A 27,459-nucleotide genomic window follows, 5' to 3' on the forward strand; every position below is an offset into this window, starting at 1 on the left:
TCGGCACATACTGTTGGATGGAGGTAATCGAGAACATACTGTAGATTCAGACTTCAGTGGCCTAGCTGCATCCTTTATCAATATTCACGGACAAACTCCTGGATCCGTGTCACCAGCCAAATAGATAAACACTGTGAAAGAGATCATAGCGATGATACGCCGATAGATATCTACAACCGAAGAGTTATTTTGTATGCACTACAAGTAGCAACATCGAATTTATCGTACTCGTACCCTTCTAAACTCGTGTGCGCTATTCAACTACAGCACATCTGTGATGCAAGCCTCCACAAACTGTTAGTTGCTTACCCCCCGGCTCTAAGGCTTGGTGTATGAAGTTCCCATCAATAGTAATCAGCATACGCCTCACACAAAGCACTCGAGATGGGGATACTTTAGAGAACGTTAGAATTACACCGTTATAGTGTAACCCCTAAAAGAAGATGTGAGACGTCTTAGACAGCCTGTGGGAAAATGACGTAGTGACCACTATTAAACGAAAAGCAGCTAATAAACTCGATTTTGGGAGAGAGGATAAGTTCGGGATCAGTTTTTCATGTCTCAGTCCGTTTCTGGATATGATGTGTGCTTCTGTGTTTCCATTTTTGCGTTCGCGTTCAGATTATATTCGGTGGTTGTAATTAGACAGGGGGTTCCGATGACAAAACATATACAAGTTGCTACTTGTAGTTGAACGCTCTAGAATACAGAAACTACCATAGAATGTGACATAACTCACATATCTATATCCATGAATACTTTGTTCCAAAGATTCTTCATGATAGTAGACGCGTTGGAAAAGTTGGCCGAGGTCTGCTTGTCCGCAGTTAAAAGTTTTCATGAAAAAAAAACAAGTACTGTACCACCCACCAGTAGCGTTAGGACGAGAGAGAATGACAATATATTTGCAAGGTACAGTTAAAGTATCTCACTTACTCCAACTGTCCACCTGGGTGTTTTTTTAAGACTTCGACATCTCCTCTGGTAAGCCTGATGTGAGTTAGCTTGATTAGTAAGTTAACACTGCTGGATTTTGCTTTACTGAAGCCACTAATAACTGCAAACCCAAGAGAGCCTCCCCCCCTCTGTATAGCTGTGAATATGTGTCGTATGCTTTGGTTTTTTATGCCCCCCAATCATCTCAGATACCTATCTGTTTGACGCATTCCGCTTAGAGATACACGCTATCATGTGTGTGACCCTGAGGCGAGCCCCTAAATTTAAAGGGGCTGAATGCGATTGTCTTTGAAGTGAGACACTACAAGTAGAAGGCGCGTATCAGCACAGGTCAGTGGAGTGTCTGAGACATGCAAGTATAGTACAAGTAAATGTTTGTCACTGTGAGACAGAAAATAAACGTCAGGTGGGTGCAGTAGGTGGCATCGGCTGCAGATGTACATTCGCCTGGTCGTCATATGAGTTACAAGAACGAGTACTGCATCGTTCTCGAACTGTGACGAAGTTGTATGGTTGCTGCAACCTCCTTTCTCCACAGACGTCATGGAATGGGGGGCTTTTTCTGAGTCACTCATAGTTTTCCACGGACACGTACGTAAATTAGAAGTTGGTAGACGGCGGCGCACTTAGTCCTAGCCTGTCTTTCCTCTGTGACCCCCATTCTTCGACAGTAGCACAAATCTAACAGACTTATTGTTTATTTTTGCTTGTATACTTTGATCTAGTCGTTGATTTTCACTTGACCGAAGCCAATGTACTTGAGACCTTTCGTCTACACTTAGCTGGTCTGCTAAACTGCGCGTCTGAGACAGAAACTTGACCCGATACCAGCGATGGAAGAGCATACTACTGGCGCAATAGTTGCTCGACAAACCAAATTGACTGGTAAACACACAATTAAGACACTTCTCATTTTATGACTCTTGATAGAGGACACTAACGCTGTGATCGTCCACAAAACCTCCTCCAAGGATGTATTTCGTATATTTCTCCAACAATTCTATAAGCTCATGATCTCCACATCTCGGCCACATCCGACAGATGGCGCTTTTATTCCTGTTGATATCAGCAAGACCAAGATAACTACGGGGGACACTACTGGTGTTTTGGATTTGTCTCCACGCTCCCGCTCGGTGATGATTAATTTCTTTTGCGTCCCACTCGACGGTATTGGCTGCTCTTGTTTCCTTTTTTCCCTAGCAAAAGTCTGCTTGTCATGCACCTATAACAGTGTCTCGAATCATAAGAGAAAGGTTTGCTGAATACAATCCAGTGCAGGTGAGACATTGTCCGCCATGACACTAGACGCGGAATACACGTATATGCTTTCTACTGCAAGAGATCTCGAAGATCTACAATGGGAAAAAATAGTGATGCATCTTTAGAAAAAAAAATGAAAAAAGAAAGAGGAAAAAAAAAGACAGTCCCGGAACGATGGTGAGTTGAGCAAGAGCTGGGGCAGTGCCATTAAACCACTTCAATTCAACACTACATTGTTGCACTTCTCTCATGTACCGGTTTGAAATTATACACATATCTATTTCTGATTAAATGCAAAGGTACAATACTCAAATCGTACTTGTACTCGTACTTGTAGTTGTGTTCTGGAGACATGCAAGAACTCCGAGGTTCGTACAGTAGTTGTGTAGAAGTTCGTACAGCTGTGCTGTAGCTTTGAAGACTGTTTAGAGACAACATTTTTGAGCGCAAAGGCTTTTTACCCTTTAGGAAAAAGACTTACTGCAACCAAATAATCCCCAAAAAAACATCAATAATATTTGGACTTTTCCTGAAATTTAGTAGTATTTTTATTCGATTATTTGAGCTCATAATATAAGCACTGCGAGCTACAAATATGTACGATACGTGGTTCGTCATAAAAACCTCGGTTCAAGATGCACTGAACCTTATGTGCTGATCAGGGATCTGAGTGGAAGTGTTCGTTATTAAGTGTATGTACTGGTAGCTACAAGTAGTGCTTGTACAAGAGAAGTGGAAACTAAAATGCTCGAAGAAGAGACAAATCCCACAAGTACTTTACAGACAATTTTTTTTCAATTTTTTCATAGATATGTCGTATCCAAATAATGTTCCTTCATTTTCTCGCCATGGTGATGGTGCCTAATACTAGTCTGATTTATTCCGGTTGCTTGCAACCCCGTGGGGTTACGATTGGTACAGCACGACCACTCGGTACTGTACCAGTACCGGTATCGTCCCATATTTGTGTATTCTTGTGACCTTTGGTTTCAGCCCAGTACCCCCACGTTTTGAGTTCGTCCCTTCATTTGTACACCATTACAAGCACTGCGATCCTATCGGCCTTTGAAGTGTGCAAAAACAATCCAGGGGAAAGCTGGTGCAGCTACAAGTATGTACTCGTACTGTAGCCCACTTGTGGAAACCCCCACCCAACCCACTGAGCCATTATCTGTCCTTCAATTTTAGCGTTATCGAGCAGGGCTAGACTCCTCTAATCTTCTCATGAGGTTCCCCGCCCCCACCATCCCTGGCAGATGCTGCTGCCTCGGACTAGACTATGGATACAAGACTATTGTTGTGTGGGCTCTAAATTAGGCCGAGAGCCTATGTTGAGTGACGGATTCAGAAGAATATAAATTAAGGTTAGAATTAATGTTGAAAAGACTAGGGTAGGGGCTTGACAAGTAGGTTAAATGCCAACTGTTTACAACTCCGTCCTCGGGGCAACCCATCATGATAAGACGCCCCGGTCATGTCACCACAGCTGATGGGACAAGAAGGGGCTAGAATCCAATGTCTCACATAGAGCAAAACGTGGCCGCAATGGAAAAGCTTACGTTGCCGCCGGTTATGGAAACAACAAACAGTCTAAGACACAAGTGCTTTGTGGAGTCACGTGATATTGAGGTTGCATGACTGGTGGTCACCCCCTTGCTGGCCCAGAAAACTTAACCATCATTACGTCACCGTTTAGCGTCAGGATCTACAAGGTCTGGGTTGCATTTGGCGTTCGATGCTGAATTGGGACCCCCCAACCGAAATGCAATCTGCTTGCTCGTTTCTACGGCTACGGCGGCTTGTATGGCATTCTGATCAACAGGCAGGGAAAAAAAAAAAAAAGCCGGAAAATACAAGGGTACCTGTAAGTCCAATTTTTTATATCATGTAGAGATTAAGGAGGAAAAATTGATCAGTTTGTCAAGATCATATCGTGATTTTTTGACAATTAATTCGATTGTACTGAATATTCGGGAGCTAAGCGATTATTAATAATAATTGCGAATCATAAAACACACGAAGTTGAAACTATCGAATTCTATTACTCCATCGTGGCATATAAAGGCAGGCGTAGGAAAACTAACTCGTGGTATTGACTTCGTGAACCACCCACAGTATGTTTGGCATGGCGATCTTGAGGTGGGGTAGATATGTGCTGCACAACGTATTTCTTGTATTGTATAACGCACGAAATCTGTACAACCCCAGGTGCTAAAATTAGTTGGGCTCAAACGCAAGCAAGTACCCCAATGTAGTTGTATTTCTACAATGTACTGGCACAAATAGCTGCCAGTATGTACTCGTACCGGTATGTACTTGTAATAGCAAGTGTCGATGAGACACGTGATTATTAATCACCAGCCCAAGTCAGGCTTCGGACTTGACATATACATGTTCTACAGAACAATGGCTACCCGGTAACACCGTTATTCGCCTAGCAGATCGTCCAATGCGCCATTTTCACGCCCCTGTGAGGACGGCTTCCTGGGCTGCTCTTTTTGCCTTCGAGATCCCTTATTTTTAATGTAGATCCTTTCGTGCATGAACGGTCAGCGAGGCAATGGGGACGGGACACGAGTTCTCACCTTGTCGTGAAAACGAGAAGGTGGGGGTGGCCATTAAGGTAAGATGATACCTGACAGACCAAGAAACTTCTCACATCTGCTGATAACGGAGGATATACCCCTTCTTTGGCACCATAATCTGCATTTCCATCTGCGTCAGTTAAGGTATTTTAAGTTGCGCTCTGCTGCTGCTGACTCCAGGTCGTTAGACAAGTGTCATCGTCAACTGTCACAGGCAGATATCACCACGCAAACCACACAAAGGTGCGAGGACAGTTGTTTTTTATGGAGAAATGTTACAACTCTACATGACGTTAGAAAATCCAGGGGTCCAGTTTCATAAGGATCGGTCCTACCGCCCGATCTACGGCTGACATTTGAGTTCTCGCCAAGATGACGAAATGAGGTAAGGGTACGATTGTAAACATCCCGGTTAGCTACAGTAGCTACTAGGGCATCAGCTCCAGTATATTGACAACTGGTGCCGAGTGAAATCCAGCCCCTTTCCCGATCGAAGAAGTACTGTGCAAAAACGAGCTAAGTAAAATTAAACAGAGCCGTGTGCCCCAGACGCTTCATGCCATGTGTGCGTATAGATTATCTATCTGTAGCTACAAAAGAAACCAAAACAACTTCAAGATCCATGGTACGACAAGAACTGTACTTGTGTACTTGTACCGGTGCGTGTATACCTAACCAATTTTTAACAGTGTCAACGTTGATGCAACCTTCCAACCATCAACGTGCCGTTCCATGTACACACTGTCGAACTAGACTTCAACTCAACCATAGTCTTGCAGCGAACGTCAAGCAGATAGCAGGCACTGCTGGTCGGTCCAGCGGTTGTTACTCAAATCGGCAAGGATAATGGAGAGACAACTCTCTCATATGGAACAACGTGAACCCCTACAAGTAGTACGTCTTCCACAACGGTTGATTTGCCTGGAACAATGGTTGGCTGCCTGGAACAATGGTCGGCCCTTTGACATGCTTCCACGGTGCCTACTTGTAGCTCAGGTAGACAGTGCTAGTGCTGTACATACTGTACTGTATCATAACGGGCCCCTCATGCTAAAAGCCCAGCCCATAGATGGGCTCTAAGACTAATTACTGTACTCGTGACAGCGGAGGTAAGAATTTGAGTATAGCCACCCCCATACCGGTATGTTTATTATAGGTCTAAGTCGGAGTTCTACGACATCGGAGATGCCCGACATTTATTCACCATAGAATACGCCTGCTACAGTACATTGTACTTACACGATAAAGTCATCCCCTTTTGTCGTTCGTTGTCAGCTGTCACCCTCGGAAGTTTTTGTTCCCATCGCCCGGAACAACTCCGATAGGGACTCAGTGCATAGAGCGTGCTGTCACTCCGTCATGTCAGATGTCATGGAGTATCCTCATCCTCAAACATGCCAGACACATCCATGGAATCCTAAACATCGGAGTTCGAGCCTGCCAACTGTGAAACATTTAACTCCGCTAACCCCAAGCGTCAACATGGGTCAACAATCTTATGTGTAATTACGGTGGACACATTGCACCATATTTTCTGTCACAACGGACATGAAACAGATGATCTTGATGGTGTGCAAGGGGTAGATCAAACAGGAGTCTCCTCTCATGGATACAAGTACAATATCTGGCAATGTCTGCGAAGCCTTGACTGAATACTGTTCAAATACAGTACAAGCAGTACAAGTACATATTGGTAAAGAGTGCACGAGCATGTTACAAGTACAGTACAGTACATATAATAAATGGGGTACAGTACAGTACATACACATATCTTCGCTTCTCTGGTAATACTGAAGGCGGCTAAAATTTCTTTTTTGTTGAATAATGTCAATAGTAGTTCTGTATGAGTGGGTGTAACCAGTCTCCTTTATGTGTCTTAGCTAATTGTGTCTCAGATGAAGTGTCAAACATCCCCTTTGCTACAGTAGCTATCGTGCTATATGTACCCCAACGTGTCATTAGCGCAATAACGGTCCAGAAGCGGATATGACATGCAAATAATGCCGCTCCTCGCTTAACTATTACAAGTACTGTAGTTGCATTTTTTTTTGTTCATTAGCACGTCTTAGTCGGTCAGTGACACTCACACGATCCCAGACGGCACCAATGATCGACACTTTTGTTACCAACCAACCGAATAATTTCAATTAGAAACTTGTGCGGCTCATTTGCAAACTCCCAACGGAAACCATGCACGAAAAACCGCCAAGTTACCCGGGAGTGAGAAAGAGATTGGTCGATAAGTGCAAGCGATCAATAATTAATAGACACACTCGACAGTCCAGTACACAAAACTACAAACAGAATAACTGATCATCCGATAATACACTCAGATCCACCCATTTCTCCAGACCCACTCCACACTCATGTAGCGTTAAAAGGGGAGATGCCATGTGCAGACTGTAATGCAACCTTATTCGGGGGGGAAAAAAAAAGGACAGAAGCAGGCTTGCACACTTGCAGACCGGCATATCGTCGGAGGATCGGGGTTTGACGATCTCGAATTTTGCCACTAGAGAGGCTCGGAACGAAAAGAAAACTAACCAGTCAACCGATCTGACCTCAATTGTTGGTATTATAAAAGAACCATCTGCCAAACGATACTACTACTCATTGTTTTCCTACCAGCTACATACCAGCAAGGAACCATTGCTTCGTATTACTGGCTTAGCGCTCGTACATGAACGCATGCCATAAAAGGGCCGATACCATACGTGAGGTAAATGCCCACCTGTGGCTAGTAAATACGATCAGTTGTATACGCGTAAATACGGGGTGTGGCAGGCAAGTGTACGGAACAGGGCTGGCCTGATAACATGTTGAAAAGTGGGATCTTATAGAAAAATAACGTCCCCCCCTCCTATCCATCTATTCTTTGTCAGCCATCAAATACCAATTACGTAATCATAATGTCCGCGGCAAGTCACAGGGCACTTGTCATAAACTGTCAAAAACTGTAGTCTATTTATTGCCGTTTGCACAGCCTATATTTTTTTGCCACAATTTCAAAATTCTATTCCGTTGTTTTCCCTCAACCACTTCCAGCCTTCCGCCCGACCCAATGTCTCACATTATCAAGTCTGGGACACAAGTCCATTGTCATGCCTATTGGGACTCAAATAGGAAGGGTTTGACGAATAATGAATAAGGTAACGATTGCCGTATCCGTACAATCCCATTGTGTATGCAGCCCATGACGTAGCCATAGCAATGGCCTACAATACATGACCAAGTCATGTGATGCGAGTGATAAGGCAGTGAGACGAACCATAAGCGAATGCACCAGGGCTGGCTGCGAGGCAGATCACTAATATACCGCTCTCTCGGGAAATGAGATGGCTCATGAATGGGGGACAGCAAGGCAGTTTTTGGAGCAAAAAAGGTGCTTTCTGAAACCACACAATTGTAATTCGACACGTCACGTTCTGCCCATGTCCTTTCTCTGAAATACAAGTAACCATTGCAACTTTGTGTCGCCAGGAGAAAACACATGTCAGACACAGTTCCGCTAGTCTCATTCTAGCCCACCTCCAACCCATCGGTGATTGCCATTTTAGGTTTATATGTAAAGACCCAATCTAATTCTTGTTGTACCAGACAGGAAACTCAAACGGCTTTTTTTTTTGCGTTGCTGGGATACAGCACACACACTCCCCCGGTGTAATCCACCACGCTTCGGTCCGAGAGGTAGTGAAACGGCTGAACTAACCTGCGCAAAGTGGATCTTCGGATGTGATGTGCCGTACGGTAGACAAAAAGTAAAGGTGGAGGGCAAGAAAAATGTGAGTCAGTAGTAATCTAAAAAACCTCCCGTCCATTATTTCCACCTCCGGTTTTCGAACTCATTGGGACCTGCCTTATCGTATAATTATCCCGTCGTCCCATGTCAAGGTCGCAACTACAACCCTGGGGGTTTGACACGTCTCACTACCCACTGCAACGTCTCCCAGGAGAAAGGGGTGGGTCACGTGACGTTAGTTCATGACTAATCGAGTAGCCAACACACAAGACGAGTTGATGGGTGATTACGTTTTTGGACCCCATCATCATCCGAGAACTTCCCGAAGCCCGGACTGCAGAAACCAAATTAGTACAGGTTGTTGTGCTCTAACAACAATAAAGTTTCAAAGATGCATAGATTGAGCGTTGTAATCACGTGAACTGCTTATGAATCGCTAAAAACCATAGGTGTCCATATATAATGTGTAGTAAATTTATGGATTTTGGGGACATTATGGGGGGGGGGGGGGGGATTGCACTTATGGGCAACGTAACAATTACCACAATTCTAGAGCCTCATTCTATAAGTAGAATCCACAACACTAATTACACTACATACTGTACTTGTACAAGTATGATATGTTCGTACTTACCTACTGTACTCGTAGGGCTAAATGGTAAACGTCTTACACACTATTGGTAATTTGGGTCTATAGTTAGCTATTCGATACAGTGGTACATTACTCGAACGACTAGATTGTTCGGTTGGGAGAATGGGTTGGTTAAGGCGGCTAAAAAGCGGTTAAAATGAGACCAACGAAAATCAGACTTCTTTTCAGCTATAGACCAACTCGAAGGCTTCCAACCATCACTAGTTTGTAGATCTTAGTGGGGGCTGCCTTGAACATCTAATAGACCTAAAATAACTTCTTCAATGGCGCTTCAATAGATTGATAGTCACTGGAAGATCTCATGTTCATCCAAAAAAAATACAAAGTTTCCCAATTCCGCAGCAAACAGATGCTAATGAACTAACTAATTCGCTAGTTAGTTACCACTCGTTTACAACATCCCCAGGCAGACGCATCGCACTTTTAGCCGAGATCTTAGAACAAGATCTATTATAGTGAGCTGAGGCATTTACAACGTCATTCTGCTCATGTGGCGAACTGCAAGAGACTATGCCGTGTGCAGTATGGGCATCACATGACCTGGATGCCTGGTTTTGTGTGTCTGGGTCCGCATTTGGAACAATGGGTACCCTGGTGCAATCCACTTGACCGTTTTTCCTTTTGCGATTTTGGGAGCTAAAAAAATTTCCTGACTTTAATCCTATTACTCAACTTTTCGATTTTTCTTTTCTCCCAAAACATTAAGCTCGCTCCTGTCCCAACCTAAATATGGATTGTCATTTTATAGCAACTGCACCTTGTTGCAGCCAAGGTTGCAGCTTGTTTCTCCACCAAGCATGGCGGCAGCACCATTTATAAGGAGGCGACAGGTAGGTCGACTGCACCATCAAGCCGAAAGAGACATGGACCAGATATATACGGACGACGAAACCAGTGATAGACGACAAGCCACTCGAGGCTCCACTGCCACGACAACCCGACGATGCTCACGACATGTCCCGGGCCCTGCTGCTACCGCCGTTGCCGCCCATGCTGCCGCAGCTGCCGCCGCTGCTACAGCAACACACAACTCCACGCCTGACGATGAGACGCAACCGTCGAAAAAGGTGAAGCTGGACGGAGTTCGTACGTGGGCTCGAAGTCGCTCGCTGCCCATCATTGACCGAGAAGCCAGTGCCACGGCCTCAGCTTCTGCTGCCGGTCATGTGACCCACATGAACCATGTGATTAGTCAGCCCACTGTGAACCACTTCAACCCCGCCTTTAACGGCAACAGCTTTGGTGGTAGCAAGCGAAAGCGGGAGGAGGAAGCCGTTTCTCCCGTTGCTGCCTCCGCAGCACCTACGAAAATTAGTAACAGTAACACTCGACCTGCATCTGCTGCCCCGTTTGGCAGTAGCACCAAAATCTCTGCAGTTAAGCCTGCCACAAAGAGCTCTACTACAACAACTGCCACCGCTCCTCTGCCACCAGTAAACATCAACTCGCTGCGGGAAATCGATCTTGCCGAAATCTTCAAAAACCCCCGCCTGCGCCACGACATTGTGTTCGATCCTCAACTGCAGTTCCGCCCCAATTTGGACGGCGAGCGAGGCAAGAGAAAGCGACAAAGCACACAGCGATATTGGGACGGTATTACCGCTGAGGTTGAGGGAGTGTGGGCCGCAGCCGACTCTGCTCAGCCATGCACCTCGCATTTTGGCACCCTCACAACTCTCTTCACTACTCTGCGACAGGTGCTGGTGTCTCTGCTGCCTGTCAAGGACCGCGAGACAATCGAATCTGACCTGGACTCAGACCTAGTGCAGCAGCAGCTGTGCCACCACTGCTTTGACTTTGTGTCCTTTTCGCACTGGCTCAGCAACGTGTTCAAGGCGCACTGTGCGCCTATGCGAGACAGCTGGGTCGACCAGATGGTGGTGCGCATCAACGCTGGCTGGAAGGAAAAGAACAGTCGTAAACTTACCGAGGGATTGCGGATGATTTTTGCCATTTTAGAGGCCATGAAGCTCGACGTTGCAAACCACCAGATCCGGTCACTTCGACCCATTCTGGTGGACACTGCTGTAGACTTTGAGCAGGACTACTATGAGCAGGTGGTGGAAAAGCGACGGTTCGACATTGCCAGCAGCTGCCAGTGGTTTGCTGCTGCCGCTGCATCGACCGAACGACCCGCCGCTGCGGGCGCCACCAAGCACTACAAGACCGCCCTCATTGGCGCAGTGACCCAGCTCATCACGTGCAGTAGCAGTGACTTCCCCGCCACCTTTGGCTTTGACTTTGCTCGTCTGTCGGCCTTCCGATCTGACCTGCGCCAGCTGGTCTGCCTGCAGCTGTGCTCCATGTTGCTTCAGCAATTGGTGGCCACCCGTGGTGATGCTAAGGCCAAGAAGCTGGTTGCCGATGCCGAGTACCAGTCCAAGCTCAAGACGGACTGCCTGGCTATCGTTCTGAGCAGCAGTGGAAACAGCAAGTGGACCAAGAACGTGTCTGGCCTTGCTCTGGAACTCGCCAAGCGTGTGGAGGCGGTAGTCAACGAAAAACCCGCGACTCTGCCCTCGACTGAGCTCACTTCTCTGGCCTCCAACTGGCTCACAAACAACATTCTCCCTTCGTCAGCCATGTACAAACTGGTGGAAAAACGGCTGGTGAAGGAGATTGTGACTGGTGTGGAAATTCGAATTCTCGACACCTCTGCTGTCTCTACTAACTCTACTTCCACAGTCACTCCTCTCATTGAAAAACTCTCTCTTTTGACAAAGTTCCACTGGGACGTCTTTTCAAAATATTATATTGCATATGTCGAGTCTGCCAAATAAAAAAAAAAAGGCAGCCGACGAAAATAAATTATTGGTTATGGGTAAACACACATGGTCATGTACACGTAGCGGGAAACGTAGCATACATTACTGTACAGCAGTCTAAACATTTTGATGCTGGAAAATCAATTTATTTTATGGATCACATGTTTAGTAAAATTAGCAAACTCAGAAATAGTCTCAGAATGGACTAAAAGTATAGCAACCTCGCGGTGGAGCGAGCCATGTCAGAATACTCATTAGGTGAGCCTGGAAACCCCTCTTAACTGCGCTCGGTTCTCTAATCCCCCTTCTAATCGGCCTTTGACTGCCTTGCAAATATGTACCCCAGATTCCGACTGCATGGATTATGCAACCATGGCGAATGCCCAACTCCTTATATCCATCTCAGGGTGTTTCAAGGAAGAAAGCAGCGGGGTCGTAAATGCCCCTGTTCATCCCGCATATTGCATGGACGCGCACCCCGTTGTTCCACATGACTGTGTCTTTCTATGTGTCTTCAGTCACTGTGGTTGTGAACATGAGGCCTAAGCAACCAAACCTTGTTTGGGTGCCGCACACATACCCTTGTTGGAAGATCATCCTGACTGCTAGCAATGTAGCATTTCGGTTTGAGAGCAAGTCAAGGGTCGATGAGAAAAAGGAAAGTCGTCCAAATAGACCCATATTCACGGGGGGGGGGGTAGCGGAGTCACGTGATGAATCTGGCCTTTGTGGGGGTGGGGGTGGTGGTGGCTTGTGGTGGTGGTTGGGGTGTCCCATTTTGGATGTTTTTTTTTTTCCTTCTTTCTTTTATCTTTTTTCTTTTTTCTTTCGTGGTGCTCCACGACAGGTGTATGGGGGCAGTGTTACATGTCAGTGTTAGCTTGTGTGCTGTGGCACGATGATAGCTGCTGCGAATGGTCCGGTGTGTCACAAGCGGCGGCACTATCAGTGAGTAAATGTCCGTGGTCTGAGACACGGGCTGCTCATCAATGTCAAAGTGAACATCAAACATGTCTCAGCCAATGACAACAGGTGTGACAAGATAGGCTAAAATGTTGTTTGTCCAGACGGAAGAAGGAGGTTGAAGGGGTCATGGGAATATAAGCAGGGTGACTGTGTTCTTGGAGACACCAGTCCAGTGGCGACTCATGAATTAATCACAGGAGACCTGTTTGCATCTCGATCTCGTCATCGTGGAAGATCACTGCATGGCAACCGATTGGGACATGTTAAGCGGGGAAATTAGGTTGATTGGTGCACCAGTAATCTGCAAGTAATTGGGACAATCTCGAGACTCTGGATCTCATCGTGTGGATCGTAGGAAGGAGGCAAGTACCGTACAGTATGTACTGCACAATACCCAGGAGTGTAGAGGGATGCAAACTCATAGTCTTTTCCGTCTTTTAGTCCCATTTTTGTGCTTCTTATTAGTCATACGGAGAAGAAATTGTCTCTTATGTCACTGTGCGGCATGTACAGTAAATTACCAGTACATCCTGTACTTGTAGTGGTTGTATGGGTACTGTACTAGTACTATAGCAACAACATCGTAGGATGCTCTCAATACAGCGACCGCTTTTGACACTGCTTTGCTCGGTGTGTCGTGCTTTCGACCCCAAGTCCCCCCTGTTGAGGCACCGGTCCACGTTTTTAGCCCCTGTCACTCCTGCTACAGGTCCCCACCGGGATTGAGCCGATCTACTGTCATATTACCACAACGCTGGGCTAGTTATATATTTGACAAGCCCAACTTTTTAGGAGCCACTATGATAGGTTTCAAGCTGCTCTGCAACGTCACCAACATCACCGGGACTAATTTTTAGTGTGGTTTTAGCACGCGGTTGGCAGCACAGGAGGCACAGGTAGCGCGGATTTCTCGCTTCAGTTGACGGGAAACGGGACGTGGGTTCTGGGCTAGATCAAATAGTTATAAAGGCTCTGTAGAATATCCGCCTTTTCAAATGAGAATGTCCGTTAGCAACACGGGATGTGCTGTAGTGTTGGAGCAGGGTAGCCCAGGGAATTTGGAGCGAAGCGAAAATACTGGAAATTAGACGAAATAAACATTTATTGGTGATTAAATGTACGCCAGCCCAGTGAGCAGTGAGAAGTGACCCCTTTCCTCCCCCGGGTGCGCCCCAGTAATGCCACGCAATGACACAGTGTACCCAAGCGGTAACAAAATCGTCTTCCATGCAGGATACGCAACAGTAGCAGCCATGGGTCAGTAAGCAGCGTTTCAAAGACAAGCCACACATCAGACATTATATCAAGCCGTGAATCCTGCCTTGTATCTGCCACCTTAATGACTGTGCGAGTTGTCCTGCGGGGACTAAAGTAGTCCGGGTCTCCTATCTATGTCAGGCCACTTTCTGGTTGCATTTTTAGGGGCCTAAAAACATGCAAACGTGTCTTGATGACATCAAATGAGGTGCTGAAGCAGTGTCGCACACAAACCAGAACCACGCTGCCTTGGTTTCTTTAGTTCGGGCCAAAACTGGACGACCTCACGCTGGAAGATCTAGCAGTGGATAGCCCAATATCGTGACACGACGGATGAGGCGTTGTATACCCGTGATCACGACTCAGCTTGCTCTCCGTCCACATCTTGAATGAACCGTTCAATGGTGCTACAGAGAGCATCTGTTGAATGGGAAAAGTTGATGCCCTCATGGTTGCGATTCAATAGTTCTGTGCAAGCCAACACGTTTTCGTTTCTTGTGTTAATACAGACTGACACTAACCTCTGAAAGGGGCGAACACAGACCCCATGGCACCAGCATACTCACATCAGAATCGCCGTTTCATTGATCTTGGCCAACTCCACCAATATTTCTGTTTCCAGTTCTTTTTGTCGTTCCATGGTGCTACAGTCAAGTCGAAAACGCGCACCGCGTCGTGGATTTGAAATTGAGTTTCGAGTTTTTATGATTACCTAATATGAAATGAAATATATAGGAGTGGTTTCATCATGTTGCTCTGAATATACAAACATATAGAGAATTTTTTTCATTTTATAACTACAGAAATCTTGTAAATTAGATAGGTATAATGTTAGATTCTTTAAACCGCAATTTTCCCCCGTTTTTTATATAATTTTTTTATTCTAATGATTCATCGCGCTTACTAAGCAAAATGACATCTCCGAGACGGCCAAATTTCTTTTTTTCAAAAATTCGGGCATCCTGGCCGAGCGGTTAAGGCGAGAGATTAGAAATCTCTTGGGGTTTCCCCGCGTAGGTTCGAATCCTGCGGATGTCGTCATTTTTTGCCCTTATCTTTTGGAGTCTTGCTTGCTCTATACGAGTATCAAGCTTAACAACACATATTCCGGGCAACGCATATTTCACAACCTAGCAACACAAAATCAATGCGATGATAAACACATTGGTTTCAGCCAGCCTCCTTCCGGTGCTATAATCTTAACCGTTCTCTGAAATGTTCAACTGCGCCGAAACATGCACTGACGATCATCGTGCCAGGGGTATGTCGAAGGAGACGACTTGTATCAGTGATAGTGTACACACTGGGAAACTGACCAGAGATACGCACTACAATACAAGTATGAGTACTGTGCAAATATCTTGCAGTGTTGTAGCTATTGTACTGAATGTACTTGTAGGAAACATACTGGTGTAATTAACCGGTACAGTACATAGTTGTAGCGCCTCTGCACCTCCATAGTCAACAATGTCCCCCGTCTTTCTCGTCTTCTCTTCATGCTCATGTGAAAGTCGAGATACAAGCTCTCACCAACAGGAAAACCTGTGCCCTCAACCTTGTACCGAAGAGTTCAATAAAGGAAGATAACCAATGTCTTGAAAGGCGATTTCTGAGACGATTTCTGTTGCTGCAATGATCATACATTTTCGAGGTGTCGCTCACACCCAAGCACAAAAGCAAATCGCAAAAGGTGAGAAGAGAGTCAGGAATCCTCACATGCATGGAGCGTCTACTTGTGAGAACATTTTGTTGCACATCAATGTTTCCTGATACAAGTACATACGGTACAATAAAAAATAGAACACTCAAACCGTTGCTGGGATCCTCACTCCGAGCCAATTGGCATTTGCAGAGTACCGACGAACGTGTTGCTTACAGCGCACGTACATGCTTGTGCTGTAGGTTGACGGAGACAAGATCAGTGTTTGCCAATACTTGCGGTGGTCACTTTTGACAGAAAAACAAACGAGGAAAAACAAACATGTAGTTACTTGTTCGAAAATAGGGCGTATGTCAGTCAGGTCAAAGAGACTCCACGTGACGAATCTCTATCTGCACTTACTGGACTATATAATAGCAGTGTACGGTATTATCATAAGCGATATACGAATACCTCTATTATGCTCTGATAAGGGGCAGAAATGGAGTTGAACGGAGCTTGGACGTCGACCACTTAGGTTTTCTTCTCAGGCTATTGACACGGTCTTTGCTTTTTTTGGCAATAGTTACAAGTATGTGAAGCTCAAAAACTTCTACCAGAGTTTTGGAGCAGCCCGCACTACAAGTAGTACGCGTACAAGTACACAATATCTTTGGTTACAGTCTCAAAGAGCCGCTGTACGCTACTAAATACGTTTAACTGTGCCCGTGCCCCAGCTACAAGACCGTCCCCATATCATAGATGTACAGTAGCAGTTAGTTTGGTTGATGTTGACAATGTGCGATGGTGTGTGTGTGTGTGAGGGAGAGAGTATGGGTTTTTGATTGGAAATGAGCATTACGAGCATACAAGAGATCTGTGATATCGGTCTTGTACCTGCCGCTTGAACAGAGAGGGGGACGGAGACGGACACGCTCAAACACGCAAGCTGACAACGCAGAGATTGGCAAAAAGGAATGAAAAGGAGACTTTGCCATAAAAAAACAACGAATTATGTCTTCATGTAATATCTAGGCACAAAGATTGCGCCTGCATGAATGGTAGGACATCAGTTTAGCGAATATCTTGTCAGTGGTAGGGACACTGCGAGTACCGGTACAAACAGCTACAACTTGAGTGGAAATAAGTGATTGGAATAGAAATGGTTTTAACGAGACGCTACAGAGCCCCTTCCACTAATAGTATATATCGATTCTGTCGTTGAGGTCAGACTGTCTTTAACACTGTCTCGCACATACATGAACAAGCCAGACAATAATACTGTAGCCGATATCGGCCCGCTTTCGCACCGGTATTATTATACGGTCCGCAGCGGACAAGCTTTACTACAAGTAAATGGTGCCCAATTTGCCACCCGGCTCTGTTGCCGCACAGAGGAGATCATTACTTTGGGAAGATTGATTCTGTCTCTCTTTCCTCCGTTTGCGTGTATAGCCACAACGATGACCCCCACATTGCCCTAGCCCCAAAAGCCTATTTTAAACTAAACTCCAACGGCCCAAATTGGATAAGCTCAAGGTTTTGATGACCGTTGAGCAATTATTTTTTCATGCAGCAAAAAGGCAGAAAAAAGCAAACATTGGTATAATCCAAGAGAGCGGCGACAAATCAAAGCCAGCACTCCCCCTAAAGGATAAAAATTTTCAAAAGTATATTGCTACACTAATTAGTCCCCGGTGGCCCCCTTTCGACACTAATTTCAGAATAGACGGAGTGGTAAAAATAACTGAGAGCTATGACATTGTCCCGTAACGTCTGTACATACCATGAAAGACAACGTCTTCGAGTATCAGGCCTTCGGGACAGATCGACCGAGACCAGTACGAATGTCGTCCCCGGAGTTAACATAGTCAAGGAGAATGGCAGTGGCTCCTACGTGTAGTCTTGGACGCGAACAATGGACTTATTTGCTCCGTATTTCTAAACAGATATTAGTTCAGACGTGATATCAGCATTAACGTACAGTACATGCGATACTTCGGCACAAGTACGAGGATGTACGAGTACTCGTACAAACAGCGACGTCGTCCACCACATTAGACCCTAACCTTGTGCCTACAGTCTATGTTCATCTTTGTGCCTGTATCTATCATAGATAAATGCCAAGCAGAGCCCCACCAGTGTGTCGCATTTACGTAACATAACCTCGCGCAATCTCTATATGTACATACGGTACAATATGGGTACTGTACCAGCACTGTGTACGTTGACCAAACAGCTGCCTTCCATCCGTGCAATGCCCAACCATATCCAAGAAGCATTTCTGCTTAATTGAGATCGGTACGCTGCCAAATTAAAGCGTATCTCCAGGAAGGCTGCGGGGTGAATTGCGAGCCGACTCCATTAAAGCTCCGTATTAAAAGGGACCGTGGGAACCCTACTCCAACTGCTGTCATAATGCACGCAGCACTCAATTGTACTTGTAGTTGCATCGACATGCCTTATATGATGCCTGGCCAGCGCGTGCACAGGATCTTCGGAACCGAAATGCGGCTCGAGTAATGGAAACGGTTAGTTACGCCGTTGATACCGTGACCAAAACGATATCGTACTGCATGCAATGTCGATCCATGCTCTCACTACTTGTACTGGTACTTGTGTAGGGACAGTATGCAATGCATGTATTGTACCGTACATTTCTCACCCTGCCTCGCTCTGCAGGGCAACAAACGACTTTGCGAAGGGGCCCCTTCATTGGAGGAAAGATACTAGCAGCTAGTTGCTAATGCGACATCGCGACCACTACTACGACTGGTAAAGCCGCTTTAAAAATGGCTAACTTTTTCCTGCCAAGCGAAAGCCGCCGGAACAGGAAAATATTATTATTCTTTGTAGTGCAGAAATATTACAGTCACTTCCAGGTTTCTCAGATACTACAATTTTAGCCTAACCATAAAGGGCATGTGTTGGTGGAAAAAAACGCGGAACCAAACTCTCTTGCAAACATCCCCAGCAAGAGCTTACATTAGATCCACACTAACCAAGTGAGATCGTGCATTGGGGCAACAAGGGTGTGGAGAGCCGTGTTTTCGGGCTTTGTTTAACGGTTCAAGGGGCCATTACCGACCACAGAGGCACAAATGCCAAGCAATTTAGAAAGACCAAACTGTCCCGCAAAAGTTGGAGTTGAAAATTGGCAAGTCCTCGTTCGAGGTGCTGACATTCTAATTTGATGCTACACTGTACCGTAACATTCGCAGAAACTGCCGAAACTTCTAGGGGTGCATAGAAGTATTTACTATCCGAGCAAAGTGATGCCTGAGATACCAGACCATTTATCTGGGCTGGTCAGGGGAGAGCGATACTGGGCCTAGTCCAGGATCCTGTGCATACTCTAGACAGTTGCTGATAGTTGGTCTCAGGGGGCTCTGAAGCCAAATCAATGGCGGAGTAGAAGCAAATGAGACGATACAACACTAACACAACGTGTGTATTACTAATCTACATTACATATTTGATATCTTCAGCTTACATATCGTGGAGAGTTGTACCACAGTTCGTAAAACAACGAGAAATGTAAAGATATCGCGTTTCTGGCGACAAGGAGCTGTAATCCTACAATAGTAGTAGGCTCAATTGCATCAGTCAATGGTAAAAGAGCCACGCTGCTGGTGTGTGCCTTTGAGGAGTGTCATTGTTCGATTTGTATATGGTAAGATTCTGTGATTTGAACACAATGTGGTGATCAAGTGATCTATTTAAATTTACGAGTGTACTAGACCCGTTACAGCTTCGTTTGAACTAGCCCGCTGAATAACTAGCGGTTTCAGACACAGAACCCGGTCGCCAGGTTGCGAGTACAATAGTAGATCAGGTAGAGAATAAAACATCACGCTTACTACAAACATACAATACTAGGGAGTATAATATACGCATTAAGTACGGCAACAATTGAATTACAGCAGTTCTATATTCCTTACATCAATGTTGGGATTAGTCTGCTGAGAACGTGTATAGAATGACAACGTGATCGGCATTTGTCACTGCAAAGGAGGTCCAAGATGGCCAGCGATATTAACACCGCAGACTAGGGAGAAAAACGTGAAGTACATGAAATGAGCTTGCTGCAGGGTACCTAACAGGGCTGCTGTTATAAGAGAGGTGGAGAAGGAGCATCTGGGGTTCTGTTGACCATCGCAAATCTTGAGGGTCCGTAGGGGAGGGTTAGTTAGAGGATAATCAATGTAAACTTCTCCTCCACTGTGGTGAAAGGGGTTCCAAAAGGGAAGACGAGGGACCAGGTCATCCTTGTGGGTGACTCTATAGAATCGTCGATCTGGCCCCTGGTAGGTAAAATCTGGATTGTCTCCAAAGAAGAGTTTATCATTGAAGTCTGCCAAGGCCTTGTTACCAGTGAGTGGCTGTCCAGATGTGATTACCAACGGATCCATGCCTTGACTCTTGAGATTGATTCCATGGAGAAAGGATGACGCTCCACCAAAAGAATGGCCTGTAACGATGATTTGATAGTCTGGATACTGGGCCAAAGTCTGGTTGAGGACATCTCTGATTTGATCATAGGCATCGTTATAGGCCGTCAGAAACCCTTCATGGGCTTCACAACCGGGACAGTCAAACTCAGGATTGTCCCAAAAGACCAGAGGTTGTCTCTCCAGTCTCAGGTTCGATATTCCATCCGTGAGTGAGGCCGTACCCCTGAAAACATGCCAGAACTGCTTTCTCTTGTGATCAATAGCCAAAAATCCTGTGGTAGAGAAATCAAACAGCTTCTTTGGATGAAATGTGGTGATTAGCTCCATATCAGGGAAGTCGTCACAATGACCCAGACATTTAAATGGCTTTTGGATTCCGCCGATCTGCTCAACACAAACGGCAACACCGTTCAGGTTTTCGGCATAGTTCAAGAGATTGTAGGTATCTTTTGAAGCTTGAGTGATACCTAGGGCGACTGCAGAGGCAATTAAAAAACCAACGATAGTGATAGAAGGACGCATATGGTTTGTTGATATTGGGTCCCCATTCCTGGTTGCCGACGGAGTTACTTATAATTCTGGCAACGATCTCTCAGATGAGTCATCACTATTTTGATAAGTGGAGAAAGCGGGGTCCATTGATGATTAGTGCGATCAACTTTAGGTCCCCAGGGGCTAGAGATGTTTATCAAGTTACATGCTGCAGAGCTGACAAAGCCGATGTTCTACACAGTCACGGTTTGATGATTCGTTTACATATCGGTGATATTTCTGATCAACTCAATTGATGCGAAGCCTGAAGAAAAACCGTCCAGAGTCGTAAAGGAACACGATACGACGTGCCCTTAGCGTGACTGTGGGCGAGACTTGCTCACAAGTGGGGAGACTAAACCAGATCGGCCTATATAATTCACTCATTCAGAACTAGACCCGTTGTATAGATCCAGATTTAGGACGCAAGCTAACAGACAGCGGGGTATTGTACAGTAGTGTGTACAAACGGTATATTCTACGTTACTGCACAGAACAGTAGTTCTTCAGTTCAGGTAAATGTTCAGTGCATATACAGCATTACAATTACTGACTTGACCGGCGAGATATCAATTCTGAGATACGCCGGACATAAAAAACTCGAGCTGCGTACAGTCTCAGCCTCTTTAACGGGGTACACCAAACATTCCGTGGGAAACTTACACCTGTTATTGGTAGGTACAGTAAATACAAGTATGGTTAGCTTTGGTATTCCAGAAAGGGAGAGCTATCCAGCGTTTCGGTGCTTGATTGCAATAGTTGGTAGGAATTGATCGTGTTCTGTCCAGTTGTATCAATGTCTGACTTTCGGATCTCCTGAATCCATGTATTGTGGAGTTGCAGGAGTAGTTTTGTTTCAAGTATGTGTAACCAGAATTTACGGAGAATAGAAAGTCCCCCAGAGCAAACGGTTTTGATTTGGGGATTAATATGGCTCTCCTATGATAACAGGTGGAGGGGAACCACAATTGCATTATTGACCAATCTGGAGACACAGTTTTACGTGAAGTGGAGAATTATGAAGTGGAGTAGAAGAGGGGATGGTAAGAGAAGCTCCGACTTTGGCAGTGGAGAATTATGAAGAGGAGTAGAAGAGGGGGATGGTCAGAGAAGCTACGACTCTGGCAGATTGTTAGATGGAAGTCTAGATGTCACTCTCGAATAAATTCGATAGAAGGACGAGCATTAACTGGAAGATATTCAAAATCCTTGACATGTGGTGGTTGCAGGACTATATTAGACAACTTTTCAATGGCAGTATGGAGCATCAGATATCGATGGAACGTTGCTGAGGAACCATATGATGGTATGTACTGTGCAGGTATCCGTGCTTCACCAACGAAATTCTAGGCGGTAGTGGAACCCTATGAATAATGATTCATTCGAAATCAGTAATTAGGACATTCTCATTCACTGACATCAATATTAATGGTTGAAGGGTAAATCAAAAAGAACATCTCATCAAAGTAGCTCTACGGAAGTTGACCTAGCATTTGTCTTACAAAATGAAAATGGCGACCATTTAAGCAAGATGGTAGTTTTTTGACCGTTGTAACATCAATAATAACGTCACTAATATAATGATACTACACGGAGACTTCAACAAAGTCCTAATGTTTTCATCTCGACTATATATCTCATAATTTGTAGTCAAAATACATATCGGGTCAAAATTCTTTAGATTATAATGATTTTCGAAGAAGCTAGAGTCGTTCATACCCCCATCTGTTTTTACTGAATAACGGAGTTCAAATTTTTTAAAAGTTCTTCATTCTTGACGGTACCGAAAGGAATCATGTTTCAAAAAGATAGCTCCATGTCCCTTTACACCTGTTAGAAACCTGGTAACGACATACCGCCCTCTGTGTACACTCATTTATGCAATAAAATGGTTCTTACAGACCAAAACCGGCTCTACACTGAACTGTGTCCAGCAGCTTCAATTTTGAATAAGAGAAAAGATAATTAAAGCAAAGATGATTTGAGTCATTATAAAGAGGACTCTGCTAGGTATACACCGACTAATTTCCTTGATGTATCATGTGCCATCTTGATGTAAATCTGTGTCCACCATGCTTCTGAACATAACGTCAGGCTGGGAATTGTCACATTCAGGATAAGCTGAACCACTGCTCTTTGGGAATGATGTATAACTCATGTAAAATAGTAATATATGTTTAAATTAGTGTAAGAATGCCCCAGAAGTAGTGCGTTGTATTGTGTAGCACGAAGGGAGACGTCAGAAATTTCATCAATAAGGACGATTAAGCAGTTAGAAAAAGTTCTGATCGTTCAAAATATAATATATTACGTAGAATATCACTCAAAACTGAACCCTGATATCTCAAAGTCACTGCCTGAGGCCCGTTTTACTACTGTGTCAGTACCAATGGTCACAGTCTTACTTTTATGATTTAGTCTGAGCGCTGAAGAAGATGAAAGAAGGAAAAGCAGCCTCGCTCCGGGTATCTCTTCATTCGGGAAGACCAGAATCCTCTCTCTATGTCTATAAGATGTGCTGTGGGCGCCTTCTAGCAGATTGGTCAAGGTTGCGGTCTTAACCCAGGTACTGTAGCCTATGAGAGAGAACAATGGAACCACTCATGAATTTAGTTTTCATTCTGAATCACTGACACTCATTAACCACCCCAGTGGGGTGTAACAGCTTTGGTAAATGGTCTTGTTAGAATGGTTGATGACATAGAGATTACGATAATGTCATTTCGGAAATAGTCTATTATGTTGTCGTGCATAGTTGATGCGAGATTGCCCGATTGAGCTATTATTGGAACCGGAACTGAACAGCAGTTTGCAGCACGTTGAACGAGAGTGGTGATGCTAACAGGTATCTAAGATTGACAATGCTGCATCTGATAGTGATGGAGAACAAGTTGTTTGTTCCTGTTTACAATTTTTTTTAACCGAATTACTGTCCAACATCTAACACGTCGAAGGAGAGATATGAACGGGGGATACAAACCGCCAACAAGTGTTCATAATCACTATAAAACTGATTCAAAAGTATCAGATTATGATTGGTTATCATTTTTTGTTTCTATATTGCACCCTTGGAGAACCTGCTTGCACTTAGAGGGGCCTCCTTATTCTCTCCGCGGAGTTTCCAGAAACGACAGAAAACTTCCAATAAATTAGATCGAAGATAGAAATACTGATCAGAGGTAATTTTGACATCAGAAAAATAATATAGACTTATTCTGGTATTTATTTCGAGTGTATTACAACTCATTTCTCATGTCGAGTGCACTGAATGTTTATGTTTCTGTGAAGAGAACATATATGTATCACAAGACAACAAAGCCTACGAAGCAGTTTAAAGAGCACCTTTCAAAGTCTGGAAAGGAGCAATGATTGCTAACTAGATTCTATTTCGCCCTGGAGAGTCTCGTTAGCTCGTGTCACTTGATACTGAAGGGAAGACGTAGTAAAATGGCAGCTAGAATCTATAGTTGGTGATATATTACCACTGATAGAAATATATGGTTGTAAGGATTAAGCTAAACACTGGAGTTTCTAGATTTTTAATTTATTCACTTCGTATGACTTATTTGAGATCTTACATGAGAGACATTTGCAAGTTGGAAAAGCGCCGTGAATATTATCGATAGAAAACAAAATACTAACCAATGGAAATATTTACTTCAAATTATTATATCCAAGAGAGTCTTCCCCCGGTTTTTTCAATTTAGTTTTCCTATTTGGCACTTCAGTCCTTTCAGGTTTCCGTACTGTTTTTGCAAGACGAATAATAAAGAGGGTAGTTATATATCGAAGAAAAAAAAGACTCCTTAATAAATCAGAGAGATAAAATATTTGTAAGCAACTGTTTCTTGCTGTATTTTGAATATATTTAGTGCGATACTGCCGATATGAATTTTGGAGTCTTCGCATCGTGATTTGGTATCAACACTGCGAATAAATTCTAATCAAGAATAATGAAGAGACTAATAGAGTGCTAAAGTCACCATATTTACTACACAGCTCATAATTCCCTTTTTCCTGACTTATATCAGGTCCATTTGGCCAATCAGCACTTTTGTATCTCACGCGTGTCGAGACACACGCTGAGAGGTCGCAAACAGGACTCATATTTAGAAAGCCAACATTCATAAGAAACTAAGAATAGCAGTTATGATCCCACAATTAGCCTGCAGTGATAACGATTCTCCTGCTTCTATGTTATGAGCCCATGGTTCTGTTTTGTAAGCGGGACGAGCAATGTCTCTACACTGTGAATACTTTGAATAAAAGCAAATACCACAAATAGAGGCACCTATAAATTAGGTCGAATAGTGTCTCATCCTGGTTTGGAATTTATTTAGTCCATGCTTCATAAAGTGGGTTTGGTGTCAGATGTACAATGATGTTATTGCACTATGGAAAAGTCAATAGCATCAACCTTAGGTCAATATTCTGACCAGTCATAGTCCCTAACTAACATCCTTCGACTTCAGCCTTCTGAGTAGTTATTTAGAACCTCTGAAACTTGCCCTGCCGTCAAGTCTATGGCCTTGAGATCATAGATATTCGAAGAAAGAAGTACAACAGTGAATGAAGTATTCCAAGACCGTGATTGTATTTCGATAAGAGAGTCTTAGATACTGTACATACTTTATGTACAGTACATTCAACTCTTTCCTAGCGTCAAGGTCATATGGTCAAAGAACTACATTTTGGATGAATGCAGGGGAGTGAATTGACATAATCAGATAACTGCGAGTAGTAGTAAAATCAATTCTGAAAACGTCACATTTGATAATGACTCATCGGATTATCTCAATTCTCCTCCATAGCTGTCCACAATACCTGAGGTACTGTACTCACAGTCTCATCTCCTTTTATGTAACTGGGTTGAAGAGGCTAAAGCAAACAACGAGGATGGCTTTTGATGATTCGAGTAAGAGACACCAGGTCGATCAGATCGGTAACCAAACGGGTAGCACTTCACTTTGTTCGTGTAAATGTTTGAAGTGATCTTTGTGTCTGTGCTTGAAGTGATATCCGTAGAGGTGTATGACTAAGTGAGGAAGTCACATTATTGAGAATCTGGAGCTATAGAGACAGAATGACAACTCTTTGAGATGTGTTAAAACACTTGGTAATGCCTTTCTAAATGTCGTGTCAGAAATACGACATTTTGCTTTAATAATGTCAATATTAATGATGGAAGGATAATTCAAAAAGGAACAGATGAAACATCCCTGCCATCACCAAAGTTAACCATCAACTGCACAGACCCCTGAACTGTTCTTCCCACGAGAAGGTGATCAACAAGAAGCTCCTGCTGTAGCATAGAGTTACATTTTCAAACAGCTCTTAGTTTTGTTTCACCAAAACTGTTACCACGAAGTCGAGAAAACCATCAATCTTAGAGGATGCTATTATTTCAAACGTGCGGTTACAAATATGATAAAACAAGTTCGAAAAAGTGATTTTAAGACTCCACAACAAGTGGAGATTCTTCCACCAAAGACATTAATCAGATGAAATATACCTGCAAGGGAACACATAAAATTTGTATCAATTTCGTGGTCGGATTTCGATCTGAACGAGTTCAGAATGACCAATTACGTATTTACTATATAAATACCTATATCTTGTCAATATTCATTTATGCCCACAATTTTGCTACATTGATTCTTTTTGACACTGTAGGAGCCAATCATATCTTTTAGGCAATTTTGTCGTGAATTGCAGTTTCAATTTTTTAGAAGTCATTCAGTTTTGATGACAGCACAACGAGTGTTTTATAATATTAGTTTCTTGTTTCTTCAGATATGTTCTATTTTTTGTCCTATTTGGAATTTTTGTCCACTCGTTTCTCCAAAATACCTGTTTTTTGTGACTGAAATCGACTGGATATAAATAAAAATTCGCACAGCAACATCAATTCTCGAACAGCAACTAAGAAAAATAAAAAAAAGGGCCAGAGGAATTTTTTATCACACTAAACAGGAATTTTACTGATATATTTCGACTATTACTCTCTGGGAGGTATGTCGAGGTGTCTTGTTACATATCTAGCCCAACGGCTCATATGAACATAACGTCATGGAGTTTCTTAGCGTCTAAAGAAAAAAAATCAAGGATAATCCATTAGCCATGTTATGTAATGCATTATTATCGTTTGGTATATTTCAATCATTGTCAGTGATTCTCCGGCTCCATCTTCTAACATGTCGTGTGGTGATAAAGGGAATACGTGGACAAGATAACAACAGGAACGATTCCAATCCGTGTAAAACCCAGAGCTTCTTAACACTTATTTATTTACTGGGTATCACTTTTAGTGCTTCTGGATATTTCAAAATATTTATCCAGGCGGCTACTCCAGAATGATAATTGCCGCACTCTTAGGCTTGAGACCGAACATGGAGAAAAATTACACCATTGTGAACATAAATAGCATACAAAATTCTTATAATCCACTTTGAAAAAAAGAAAAAATCCATGTAACTCCCCCTGACTCTATATAAGACGGACAGTCCAATCCTTGTAGGTGTCATGAGATCATGGGTGGCATGGTTCTGTCAGCAGGGTGTAGATATCGTGGGAGGGGGTCATCAATAGAGTCAATATTTTACAAATTGTGTAGTGTGAATCACAAACCCCCATTTAATAGCCATTTTGAGGTTC

General features: G+C 43.9%; 3 protein-coding genes and 1 non-coding gene across 4 annotated transcripts; 2 read left to right on the forward strand and 2 right to left on the reverse strand.

Annotated features, from left to right (window-relative positions):
• Positions 1 to 9,990: 9,990 nt before the first annotated feature.
• YALI1_D19515g (uncharacterized protein) lies at positions 9,991 to 11,973 on the forward strand (the record flags this gene model as incomplete). The annotated part of the gene is made up of 1 exon (XM_502879.3): positions 9,991 to 11,973. The coding sequence occupies one exon, from the start codon at positions 9,991 to 9,993 to the stop codon at positions 11,971 to 11,973; it is 1,983 nt and encodes a 660-aa protein (XP_502879.3).
• A 2,563-nt stretch (positions 11,974 to 14,536) lies between these two features.
• Positions 14,537 to 14,821, reverse strand: YALI1_D19562g (uncharacterized protein; the record flags this gene model as incomplete). The annotated part of the gene is made up of 2 exons (XM_068282723.1): positions 14,537 to 14,675; positions 14,748 to 14,821. The coding sequence occupies 2 exons, from the start codon at positions 14,819 to 14,821 to the stop codon at positions 14,537 to 14,539; spliced, it is 213 nt and encodes a 70-aa protein (XP_068138824.1).
• A 316-nt stretch (positions 14,822 to 15,137) lies between these two features.
• On the forward strand, positions 15,138 to 15,219 carry YALI1_D19566r. Its single transcript has one exon. It is a non-coding gene; the product is annotated as a tRNA-Ser (tRNA).
• A 4,602-nt stretch (positions 15,220 to 19,821) lies between these two features.
• Positions 19,822 to 20,796, reverse strand: YALI1_D19623g (uncharacterized protein; the record flags this gene model as incomplete). The annotated part of the gene is made up of 1 exon (XM_502880.3): positions 19,822 to 20,796. The coding sequence occupies one exon, from the start codon at positions 20,794 to 20,796 to the stop codon at positions 19,822 to 19,824; it is 975 nt and encodes a 324-aa protein (XP_502880.1).
• Positions 20,797 to 27,459: the final 6,663 nt, after the last annotated feature.

The sequence above is a fragment of the Yarrowia lipolytica genome, chromosome 1D (assembly GCF_001761485.1).
Source record: "Yarrowia lipolytica chromosome 1D, complete sequence".
NCBI lineage: Eukaryota > Fungi > Ascomycota > Dipodascomycetes > Dipodascales > Yarrowia > Yarrowia lipolytica.